Source organism: Corapipo altera, unplaced genomic scaffold (genome assembly GCF_003945725.1).
Source record: "Corapipo altera isolate COAL_440 unplaced genomic scaffold, ASM394572v1 113, whole genome shotgun sequence".
Classification (NCBI taxonomy): Eukaryota; Metazoa; Chordata; class Aves; order Passeriformes; family Pipridae; genus Corapipo; species Corapipo altera.
This window is the reverse complement of record NW_020884895.1, coordinates 5115919-5128507: the sequence shown is the minus strand read 5'-3', so window position 1 is coordinate 5128507 and position 12589 is coordinate 5115919. Positions and strand designations below refer to the sequence as shown.

Here is a 12589-nt window from a genome sequence, read left to right as displayed (position 1 = left end):
GGTCCCAGCTGCTGAGGTTGCTCCATCTCCCATCCCATGTCCCAGAGGCTGCTCTAATACAACACTGACAGGTGACCCAGGATGGTTAAAAGCACTTGTTTATTGGTTACAATATCAACTCATGGCAACATCTTTCACTGAGCCACTGTACAAATACAAAGAAAAAGATCCATCCTGGAAAAAAAAAAGCTATAAACAGAGTTCATAGCAAGTGATTTTTTTGTCACAGGGAAGTCTTTTTACAACAGCACTGTTAAAGAACAAATGGCACAAGTCCCTGGTTTTTTTAATAGCTTAAATAAAAGCTTTAAGACTGTTTCTGAATACATACACAATCCAAAGGCAGTGCAGAATCACTTCATAATTGGTAACATTATCAAAGTTTTCCAAAGTAGTCAGCAACAAGTAAAAACAAAACAAAAAAAGCTGATGAGAGATCCTGGGAACTAAAGGCAAAGTAAAATCAAGCATGTTTAGAAGCATTTTACTTTGGACTCCTTTGGATGTAATATGTACTACAAGTGTTCAGATGCTTTTATTAAAAAAAAAAAAGGAGAAAAACACAAAGAGAGCACCATTGTGTAAGTAAAACAAAGGCTTGAAATATCTAAGACTATTCCACCGAAGTCCATATTAGTTAAAACCTAAACATACTGTGTGGTATAAGAATGTCAGGCACATGTAATCTGTTATCAGTTATATCAATTAGTAACACTGTTCACACATTTACCATAACAACACTGCATTAACATTCTGCATGTATTTTACATAACCAGCAATTGGATAAAAGGCTCTGGTGCCTCTGAAGTGTAGGAGGAGTGTGACCAGCATGCATGCCAGAGTACTGGATACACAGTGCACCATCAACCCATGCTAAGTACTTGTACAGGAAATGCTATCTCAAAACCAGCCATTCTGCTACACAACCATTGATACCAACTAGTCCAATTAGCCAATACTCTCACCAACATCTTAAAGCACAGCACTAAACCTAGTGGAGGTGACAGTGTCCTCGAAGAGGACAGACTACAACTCTTGGAATGTTTTTCACAATGTTTTCATTCCACCTTAAAGTAATTAATGTGAACTTCATCGTGGGACAAGCGGTTACACAACTGAAGTAAAGAGTTAACTATTTCCAACCCATGCATTACATAAGGACACACTGGGACCTGCTGCTGCACCAGGTCAGCTTTACCAAGGCAAGGTCAGGCCCTGTCCATAGGCAGGGAAAAGCCTATTTATTCTCTGTTCCATTTCCACTGGTACAAATCTCATCAATATACTGAGCTGTCAGCTCTGCCAGGTGCTGCCCCTTCTCTGCAGTTGAGCACGGCAGAGGGCGCTGACGTTTGGAAGGAAAAGGTCTGGAGACAGATGGGAACAGGCTACTTTACTGGAGTACAGAGTGCACATCAGCACGACGCCGCAGCAGCTTTCTCCTCCAGCAAACAGACGCCCGAGTCTACACAGGAACAAGCCCAGGCTGGGCACTAACCCAAAGGGAGAGCTCTCTATTGCAGAGTTCAGTCTTGTAGGAAAACGCTGACAAGCTCTACCTGAATAAAACAAATTGTTAACCAAGCACATGGTTCTGCTTCCCAAGCCATGACCGACTGCCTTCAGAGAAGAGGCTGGGCAAGAGCAACCCAGCCACTGTTTGGCACAATGCTCCTGGCTACTCCATTTCTTAATAACAAAACTTACTTGAAATTCAGCTAAGGATAGAGTTTGGCAACAAACTGTGAAAGCCAGTGAAGATGTGCCCACTAGTGCTGCCAGATCTGCCGTGAGTTTGCTGTCATGGGGCAGTCAGGAATCACAGGAGCTGGACACTTGACCCCATGGTAACTGTGGGCACACACCAGTTTCCTGGAGATTCAAAACTGGGGTAAAACCTTTTAAGTAAAACCTACAAAGGGCCATTTTATTATCTTCCTTGTATTAGGAGAAGTCTAAGCTTTTACCATTGAAGCCACATCCATTTTATCAGGGGCATTGACCTTGAGAGGTCAGACAGCCGTTTAACAGGAATGCCATTGCCTGTGTGAGTCACTACATGGCCTCACACAGCACCTGTGGTACTTAAATCTGTAGGCTTAAAAAAATAACCCAACTCCAGGGCAGGAACGAAACGGCAAACGTCACATGGGCAGGATCTATCACGGGCTTTCTCCAAGTTCCCAAGATGCACCAGATGCTGTTTTCCCCGCCGTGCTCGGGCTTCTCCAGCGTCTCCTCATGCGCCGACACAGGAGCCCCCTCGGACCTGGGGCACTTCAAACCCAGGGTGACCAAGGAGCAGAGGCAGGCAGGGCTCTGTGATGCCTTTGGACACCTCAGCAAGTGGTTGGCATTCCTTAGTATTTATTTTAAAAGCAGCTGAATCCAACAGACAACAGCCATCCAACAATGACAGTGAAGTTATTTGCAGTAATAACCTTACAAGAGCCATTACCACGGTTACAGGATACCTGAACTGGTAAGAAAAGTTATATACAGCTGTAAAATTGGGTTTGGAGTTTCACAAGTAGAAACCAGTTTTAATACCAGAATGTAAAAATGGCACCTGTCTTGGCAAAGGTGTTGACTAGGAAATTGGTTCAAAACACACTTCTATGGAAAAAAAGTTTTTTAGAAAAAGAATATTTTCTTAAAATTCTTCAGTAACAAATTTCCAGAATGATTCACTCAAGGCAGCTGTGAGTTACAAAAAAAAATAATAATTGAGTGTAGCACTAAAAAATAAACTGAGTCTGCAAGATCCCAAAGAGCTGCTCACTTAAGAGTTACAAGAATTCCACAATAGTTCTTTTAATGCAGAGAGATCGTAAAGCAAAACGCTGAGGAACTCCTGTGAGACACAATACAGTGGGATTTTGGTCCTACACCACAAGGCTGCTGTTAGGAAATGTTCCTTCTCCAGCACAAGAGGTGCCTTTTCCTTATTTTAAAAGTGAATTTACTGTGATGGACTGGTACATTTATTGGCACCTTCACCATTATAGACATGGCAAGTTTACAGGCACAGTCTGGAAGTACTGAAATTTAAGATTAAAAATGTCAGAAACTTGACAAATAGTCATCTCAGCCAGAAATCCAGTTGGATATATTACAAAATTCTGGCCCTTATCTTGACTACCTGACCCAGAGACACCCAGGCTCCCCATCAGTTCCGAGGAGCAATAACTAATATCATCTTCCAACCTGGTGATTTAAAATTCACGTTATTTTTGAAGTAAGTCACTTAAGAGAAGCCAATAGACTTAATCCCCCTTTCAAAAAAAGCCACAGACGTTCAGATTCCCAAGGGAACATCCACTGTTCAGACAGGCTGCCAGGCACCAGAAAGTTAAGCAACCTCCCTGGGCAGTTTCATATGGGCATCAGTCACTTGATTTTCCTCTCTCTACACTCAACTGTACCTGATCAGATTTATAAGCAACTGACATCCAAATCAGAATCAAATGGGGAAAGGAGAGGAAAGGGCTATTTACAGTGTTGGAGCTGCAGAACAACTGGCATCCAGTAACCCCCTGGCACAGCCCTCAGTGACCACAGAACGAGCACTGTCAAGGTTATCGTAGGAAGTTCTCAGGGGTCACAGAGGAGCATTTCAGTTACACAATTCCTTTGATAATTTACTGCACAGAACTGACAACAAGCACTTTTGACTGTGCTGTGCTTTGGCAACCCCCGAATTTGGAGGGGGATTACAGGCGATTAACTGCACAGTTAAATCCTCTTTAGGAATTTAAGCAAAGTCCTCCTGAATTTCTCAGCTGGTGTGGAACTGAGCAAGCTCTGCAGAGGCACTGCTCTGGGCTCCCAGCAGCAGCTGAATCACTGTCAGTGCAGATCAGCTGGAGCCTGAGATGGGCCAAACCCACCCCGTTCAGCCAGAGCTGAGCACTCAGCTACTGCACGACAGCAGCGACCACTTGGCTTCTGTACCCACGGACTGCGTGGAATAACTGATGCAAAAAGCTGCAGGAAGGAAGCTGAAACTTCTAGAACTGGAATTATTTTATTTTCAAATTAATTTTGCTGTTGTTGCAAGCCTGCCTGGCATTAACTCCTTGGTGTTTGGAGGCCATGACTGCCAATGGATGAACCAGGAACCACTGGCTTGAAGGAAGAACCCCCCTGATTAAAAATAGGCAAGCAGGTCAAGAAGTGAGTGAATAAGGCGGTAGGTATTAACTGGGAGTCTCCAGGGCCTTTAAAAAAGAAACCAAATGCCTTCCATTATAAAAAACACATACATACCATTGGCTTCACTTTATCTACAGTAAATTCACAAAAAACATTGAAAACAGCAATCTAGTTCACCCACTACAAAACTCAGAAGTGACATCTCAGGTTAAAAGCAAAGCTATAAATGTAGTTCCTTAAAAAATGCAAACATATTTCTTTACATACAGACAAATGTTACATGATTGGCTGCTATAATGTGTATATTCTGTTATGTACAAAAAAAAAGTACAGGATTAGCAGACTGAGCACAAGCAAAAACCCTTCAAGGACAATCTACCCAAACCACCAAAAACAAAAAGACTGGCTCTTAGTTTGTCGGTCACCATGATTATGTGTGCTGGCCCCTTTTAAAAAGTCAGTGATTTCTTCCCCCCTCCCCTATTTCTTCACTTGATTTTTTTTTCTAGTTTACAGAAAGCCTTTTTGTGTAATAATCAGTGAATAGAAAAACTTCACCTGCAAATACAAGGTAGAAATGTTATTTCACAGCTATAGGCTGCAGCATTGATCTCTCCAGATCTCAAATGGAGAATGTACATGTTTGGCTCCCAGTTAATTCCAGATTCTGAGAAAACTGTCCCAAGACCCTGTAGCTACAGCCATGCCGTCATCAGTGACACCTAAACAGCTGACACGGTTGTCATGGCCAGCCAGGACACCTGGAAAAGAAGAAGCAATGGAAGTTACTGACTGCAGGATGTCAAGGACTTCAGCTGTTACTCTGCTCTCCCAGGCAAGTCTTAAATTTACTAAAAGAAGTTGTAATGCAGGATTTCATTATCCTTTTTGTCTTTACCCTGAAGAACCATACAGAACACAACAAGAAACTCAACAATAAGGTTTTTAAAAACATATACACACAGTATTGCCTCCGTTTTTCTTTCTGCCCTCACAAAGTAATGTCTCCTTCCTGCCCCAAAGATGTCCTCATCCCTAATCAGGTTGTCTGTCTCCTGCTTTCAGCAATGCTGTCCACAATTTCAGCCATCGAGTACTTCCAAAATCAAATGTGATGTGTCCTGACAATCTCCAGGTAACAGGAACCACCCTGAGTTTCCCAAGCTTTTCAAACCCTTGGGATCACAAATCCCCCACATATCATGTCAGACTATCAGAAGAGGAGCACTATCCTGCCTCTTCCCGCTTTGCTTTTGCTTTTCCCTCTGCCTGTTCTTGCCCTTGTCTGCTCTGCCAAGGTTCCACACCCAGAACTCAGCTACCCACGTGTCCCTTAAGGAAAAGGATCTATTTTCAGTCTGAAAAGCAGAACTGATATTCAGAACTGAACCAGGCCCCAGCATTTAAGTTCCTGTAAGTAGCACAAAGAAATAGCTGCGCTATAAACATGCTGTGTCCTGACAGAAGTGACTAATTCAAGGACCAGAAGTGTCCACCTCTCTCCCAAGAGGAGGAAATGATGGTCCCCAAAGCAAAAAGCCTACATCAGAATTACTGCCTCTGAATGGGTGCAGAAGTCAATGCAAATGTGTAATTTTGTATTACTTAAATTCACATACTTCTGTGAAATGCATTTTCTGCAGATGCAATGTCATTTTGGAGGCTGTTCCTCAGCCCCAAGAGCCAGGATCTCCCAGCACAGAGATCTGTAATGGCTCATTCCCAAAAACAGGCCTGTTCCACTGACTGCAGCATTTACTGCACACACCAGAGACAGAACTGAAATGCAGTGTAACTACTGGAACACAGAACCAAATGCAATAAAAGGGTGCCATTCCAAAAGAACAGTGTTAAAAGGAAGCAGGCAGATTCCATAACACCAGCAACAGCACTGGCAGTGAACTGGTTTTGCATTCTGCACAGAGTGTGAACATCCCCTGGGACAGTTCCCAGCAGTTGTGTGTCCTCACCTGCCCTCTCCCCTTTCAGGGTGTCCCACACGTTGCAGTTGAAGTCATCGTAACCCGCGAGCAAGAGGCGCCCGCTCTTGGAGAAGGCAACGGAGGTGATCCCACAGATGATGTTGTCATGGGAATACATCATCAATTCCTGATCTGCACGGAGGTCAAAGAGCCGGCAAGTGGCATCATCAGATCCAGTGGCAAATGCATGTCCATTAGGGAAAAACTGGAAGTTTTAATTAAGAGACAAGAGTTTGACACCAGAAAAATACATTGTTCATGCAGGAGTTTAAGAACATCACAGGATTATTTTGCCGGGGTGACCAGAGTGGTTTATTTTAAAGAAATATATGCATGTTAAAAAACGCACATAAACAACTATGCAAGGAAACCCCTCTGGAACAGTGCTGGTGACAGCTGAGGACTGGAATTGTACCCAGCCAGTTCCCACGTGCAGGGTAACAGGAGTCACAGGGGATGCAGCTGACTCTTACAGAACAGAGCAAACCTCAGTTCTGTACATCCTGCCTGCGGGCCAGGAAGACCAGGAGAAGTGGAACATGATGTTCCATCCTGAGCTGGTCAGCCAGGTTGGCTCAGCCAAGATAGAAGATTGTAAGCAATTCAATTTCAAAAAAATCTACTCCAAATCCGAGTCATCCTCTCAACATCTGTATTGATTGAAACGGGAATGGAGAGAGCTCAGCACATCTCAGGGTCCAGGTCTAAGTATAGGATCTGCATTTTTGTACTGGTCATGTGTTCGGTATTTTCTCAGCCTTAATAATTTTTCATGTTTATCAAAAACAGATGCAGCTTAGACTTAGATTTCATTCCCTATTTACCAGGGTTTGTATCTTGCAGATCAGAACATAGTGTTACTATGACAGAGAGGAAATATAATCCAGTTTATAAATATTACCAAATTATTCCAGGGAATATTCAACATCAGGACTGATTTTTAACTCTGCCTTCCGGAATATTTTTCTGAAAGCTCTTTCCAAAGAAAATATTAAATACACTTTTGTTCAACCAAAACCTTTAAGATGAGGACACTTGGCTGTTTTGCACCCTCTTGGTATATTGCATTTATCTGCAATTTTCAGTTTTTAGCACATTGCTACACTGCAAAAAATCTCCCTAGTCCATTCTTCACTTCTTAAAAAAAGTGATGTCTCAGTTACTGAACAAAAACACCGCTGAAACTATCCCAAGAACAGCTCAATGCATCACAGATAATGGCAATAATAATTCAGTTACAAACTAGATCATAGTTCATTAGACAACCTTCTCCAATTTAGCAGTCCCTACCCTAACTAATTGATTTTAAATCAAGGTAACTCAGTAGCTGAATTCATGTAAATACAGCCTTTATCCTCCCCCTTTCTTCCCACGTGGAAATACAAAGGATCACTTACACAAACTGCATTAATATCTGACACGTGCCCTGTGAACGACTGCCTGCACATTCCATCCCGGATATCCCAAAGCTTTGAGGAGGCATCGCAGGCACCCGAAACAAAAGTCCTCATGTCTGGACTTAGGGAGAGACTCATCACATCTCCAGTGTGCCCAGTGAATGTGGTGGTCTGCTGACCAGTTTCAATGTCCCACAAAGCGCTGCAGATAAAAGGTTACAACGTTAACACCGTGTCTGTGATTATTTCAGAGTTCAAGTTTCAAATACAAACAAAGGCACTGGAGAGAGGAAAAATAATAAAAAGAAAAAGGGGGTGAGGGAAGGCCAACAGAGCTCAAAAACTCACCAAGTGGTGTCTCCTGAGCTAGTGACAATTTGGTTGTCATCTAGGAAGCGACAACAGGACAAGTATCCTAAAAACAAAACAGTTATGTTAGTTTCCAACCCAGGAGTAATAACTGCAAGTTTAAAATCCAAGAACAGCATCAGAATTCTCCCCCAGCCAGTGTGTGACCAGCAGTACTGTTGCACAGCTCACAGCACACCTCAGAGTGAGGTGGTTTCCTGTGGTGCAGTAACGAACCGAAGTGGAAGAAGACCATGGCTGACCTGTGTGTCCCGGCAGCTCCCGGCTCACCCGCACGTTCCCCTCCCTGGTTTTCAGGTTGTATATGGAGCAGATGTTGTCCAGGCCACCACAGGCCACGTAGTTGCCAGAGGGAGCGTAGGCACAGGTCATCACCCAGGAGGATCTCAAGGGAATGGCGTGCATCTTGGGAGAGACACAGCTCATGAGGGCACTGACAGCAGCTCCCTCTCACACAGTCACTCGTTCAGCAGCTCAAACACACCATGGCCACTGTGCACTATAAGTTTCAGTATCTGGATTTTACAACATATTACAGCTCATTCCATATTTATACATCCACACACACTGGGGTGACAGATACAGAACTTCAGCACGACACTACTCCACAGCAAAGCTATCCTAAACTTAAACACTTACAACATTTGTTTATTCTACTTAATTTCTTTGTCCAACTCTTTTACATTTTTAAGCTATAGGTCGTAAGATAGGATGGTTGTGCCCATGGAGACTGGACAGTTTATGTAAGCACAGCTTTTTTAATTCCTTCTCCTTTCTCTGCCCTCAAACCCAAAACCTTCCTGTAAATTCTGGGGTTGTGTATTTCTACAATTCAAAACCAAATTAGTTTCAGACACAACACCAGACAGGCAGAGAGCAACAGCTACCAGCTACTGCACTAGTAATTTAAGGGTGAAAATGTTACATATTACCTATGTAATTAACTGTTGCTTCAGAAACACACCCTACAACACATCACTAGTAATCAGCTAGTCAAAAAGGAACAAAAAATTATGTCTGAATTAGAAACACTGCTGCCTTTAATTTTTGACTTGCAACCATAGAAAAAACAGACACAAGCCTTCTCAAACACACAAATCATACATTAACTGTTGATAAAGATTATAAATAAGTACCTTATTTGTTGTATAACTATCCCAAATAATTAATTTTCCATCTTGAGAAGCACTGACTAGTAACCTAAATATAAACACAAAATAAAATATGTTAATGTAAAACAAACCACAAATATCTCAAAATATACATACATCATTCATGATTACCAAGTGATTCAGAGGTTTCATAATTTCTCAATTACCCTCTGCTTTTTCTTTTTCACTGGAGGGGTGCATTTGTTGGGAAAAGTCTGCAAGGATCTAGATCTACACATGACCTGACCGAAGAGTCACACGTGCACGGGGACTCATGATTAGCACTGAACACAACCACACAACTTGGTGAAAACGCATTTTATGAACTCCCTCCACAGCTGCTTTCATTATTCACATAATAATATTCTAACTACACAGTTATAAGAAAGCAAATAAGGAATTTAGGTGAAAATAAACCTGGAGAGCAGAGTCCAGATGTATTCTTCTCTGGACAACATGACAGAGACACGAGGCTGTGTTACCACCTGACCATCAGTTGCTCTACAGGCAGCAAAACAAAATTCCAACTTTTCCCACTATGTACAAAAGGATCTTTTTTTTTTTCAATGAAATAAAATTGGTCCGTAAAGTTTTGAAATCTTTGTTATCACAGCAGTTACATGATTATTTGACATCTTGGAAAATACAATGCCCAGCATTCCAAAAATATGCCTCACCACATACTCTCCTCTGCTTAAACAGACTCAAAAACTTGGTTAAAAATGAAAGAAGGAAAAGGGAAAATACCTGTAGTAAGAACAAGCCAAGTACCTCTCCTCTCAACCAAGGCTTCTCTATCACTCCTCTGCAGTTTTAAGAAGGCAAAGTATAACTAAACTCAAAAAACCTGTGATGTCTCTTCAAGGGCACCAACATCACTCCATAGGACTCCCAAAACCTGACATTAAACCTGAAGCTGACAATCTGATTTCCAACCCTTAAATTGCAGGTTTAAGCCTCCCCTGTACCAACCTTGAGTCAGATCCCCAGTGCATGGCATAGATTTTGGCTAAGTGACCTCTAAGCGTGCGCCGGGTCCGCATTTGGATCCGACCCACGGAGTCCAGACTTGTTGTGATCTAAAAATAAATAAAACAAACCCCTGAGATACTGAGAACTATTTTTAATGCACGAGATAACAAAAATACATATGAACTTTGATAGAACATAATCTGCCTTGGCTCACAACAAAATCAAACAAAAAAGGACTACTGTTGCACACCCAGGAACAGGTCCTTGCAACACTGACAAAACCAGATTTTACTGCTGACAGACTGTAACACTCTTCATGATGGCTACACCTGAAACTTCAGGAAAGCTTTTTAAAATACTACTGTGTAATAGTAAGGCTATTTCAGATTATCAAATCTGAAAGTTTTCAATTAAAACCAATGTTTACCACACTGTTACTTTTTTAAAGCACGGCAGAACTTTAAATGCAAAATCTTTTTGTTCCCAAAATACTGCTAAAAGACATTCATTGAAGTCTTTCTAAATACATTAAACACAATAAACATGCTCTATTTAAAAGGTGAACTGGAAGTAGGATCCATTAAGATGGTGGGGGGTTTTTGACTGGTTGGATTTTTTTCCTGTATTGTTTATTTGGGTTTTTTTGGTGGTATTGTTTTGTTCTGTTTTAAATACACAGTACATTTCCAAAGGTTTCTTTCACTTCATTCTTTCAGTTACTGAACAGGAACATGCAACAGTCATAAACTGGTATTTTTAATTTTTTATCTACCAAGTAACAGAATATACAAAGAACAGGAACATACCTGAGCAAGAGTTGTGTCACTGCACGCTTTCCTGGCATCCTGAAACAGAAGAATGGAACAAGTTGAATTGGAAAGGCAACACTGAGCATCAAGTGAGAGAGTGTCTAAAGGAAAAATAACTCAAGTTAGGCACACAAAAACACACTCAAAAAGCCACACACCACCACCGACTGACATCCCATACACCTTCTGTCACCCTAACTGGTTGGATTGTTCAGGGGATCTAAAGCACTGGCACACAACTAGGGGTAGTGGAGGAAAAGGGACTTAGGAAGGGCTGTGCCCCAGCAGCCTTTGAATCTCCCTTTCTACAGACTATGGGATTCAAAGGCACTTGCAGCCATCCTGAAGTCCCAGTGCCTACCCTTTTCCCTGTATTCCTTCCCTGGGGTGGATGTGCTTGCTCAGGGTGTGCTGAGCACAAGGGAAGAACTGATCCACCTGGAAAAGCAACCATATATTACACATGATTAGCAAGCTCTGTGCCACATGAGGCTGTACATTTATTATCAACCCCCTTGGCATCACAGGGGTGACAGTGCCAGTTGGGAGAGGCAGGATGGAAATCAACAGGCAGGATCTGAGCAGGACAGACAGCAGGATTATCAAAGCTTCACCTGATGATGCACTTGATGCAAAATGAAGGGGAAAAAAAGATTCTACTAATACTCTCATGGAACGGGTGGTGCTCAGCTCTCCATACAGACATTCCTTCTTTTTTCCTTATTTCAGACTGCATGGACATAGGACTTATTTTCTGCACATGATTCAACCCGACCTAAACACCAGACTTTCCTTTCATTCACATAATCAGTCACAGATTGAACACCTGACACAGGTGAGCACCACTGAGCCTGGTCCACAACACTGATTTTGCAAATCCTGGTTTTAGTTACAGCTGAGACTGCATTGCCCTCCTGCAACTGCAGCCCTGCACTTGAAAAACTGAAACAGGCACATGGTCAGCAACTCCTTCTGAGAAATCTGTTTTAAAACTGGCTTAAAATTAAGACAGGAACTGTGTAGCACAAGTTAAGTTAAAATCACTGACAGCCCAACTGAAGGATCAAGCCACAGAACCCTCTTGAACTCCTGTGATTTTTCCAGTTTCCCAAAAACAGTGGTTTTCACCACACATTTGTGTGTCCCCCCACCCCACCACAGTTCAATCTGTGCACAAATGGCAACGTCCTCTCTGAGAGGAGGAACGGAAACATTTACTCACACATTTTGGAACAGCATCAACACTTTCAGACCACGATCTTAATTTTTTTTTCAAGCTCTTGCTTGAGAGTTACTTGACATTGCAACTTCAACATTTCTTAAGTGCATGTTTATTTTGACCACCCTTTATAGCTCTCCTCCCAAGAAGCAAGCCTAAGAGTGGATTAAGTCATCTCAACTTATTTTTATAATGTCTGAACTGTAGAAATATTTATAAAATGTTGACGTCTGGAATCAGGAGGGGTTTAAAATACCAGAGCAGCAAATCCCTTAGCACTCAGGACTTATTTCATCCACAGGAAGAAACACACTGGATATTAAACAACTTTACTTGTTTGGTTTAGCTGAAATACTTAAAGAAGTTCGACATAAAATGACTTCTCAATGCAGTCTGAATGAGACAAAGCATTTTTTCTCTTTCAGGAAGAGCTATTAGCAACACCTATACTTGATCGCCATACGACTGGCAAAGTTGCAGGAACAGGAGAGTTTCAAGAGACTGTTTTAATTCTTACACTGACATTGTCATTTCT

General features: G+C 42.0%; 1 protein-coding gene across 5 annotated transcripts in view; it reads right to left on the bottom strand.

Moving 5' to 3' along the window:
* Positions 1 to 79: 79 nt before the first annotated feature.
* Positions 80 to 12589, bottom strand: part of GNB4 (G protein subunit beta 4) — a 62877-nt gene continuing 50367 nt past the window's right edge. For all 5 annotated transcript variants that reach the window (XM_027647237.1, XM_027647236.1, XM_027647240.1 and 2 more), the window contains exons 3-10: positions 10833 to 10871; positions 10027 to 10133; positions 9040 to 9103; positions 8146 to 8308; positions 7883 to 7949; positions 7535 to 7736; positions 6126 to 6342; positions 80 to 4916 (exon numbers count right to left, since the gene is read on the bottom strand). In XM_027647237.1, coding sequence (XP_027503038.1) covers positions 4810 to 4916; positions 6126 to 6342; positions 7535 to 7736; positions 7883 to 7949; positions 8146 to 8308; positions 9040 to 9103; positions 10027 to 10133; positions 10833 to 10871 — 966 coding nt within the window. In that variant the 3' untranslated portion in view covers positions 80 to 4809. The remainder of the gene's footprint in view (positions 4917 to 6125; positions 6343 to 7534; positions 7737 to 7882; positions 7950 to 8145; positions 8309 to 9039; positions 9104 to 10026; positions 10134 to 10832; positions 10872 to 12589) is intronic.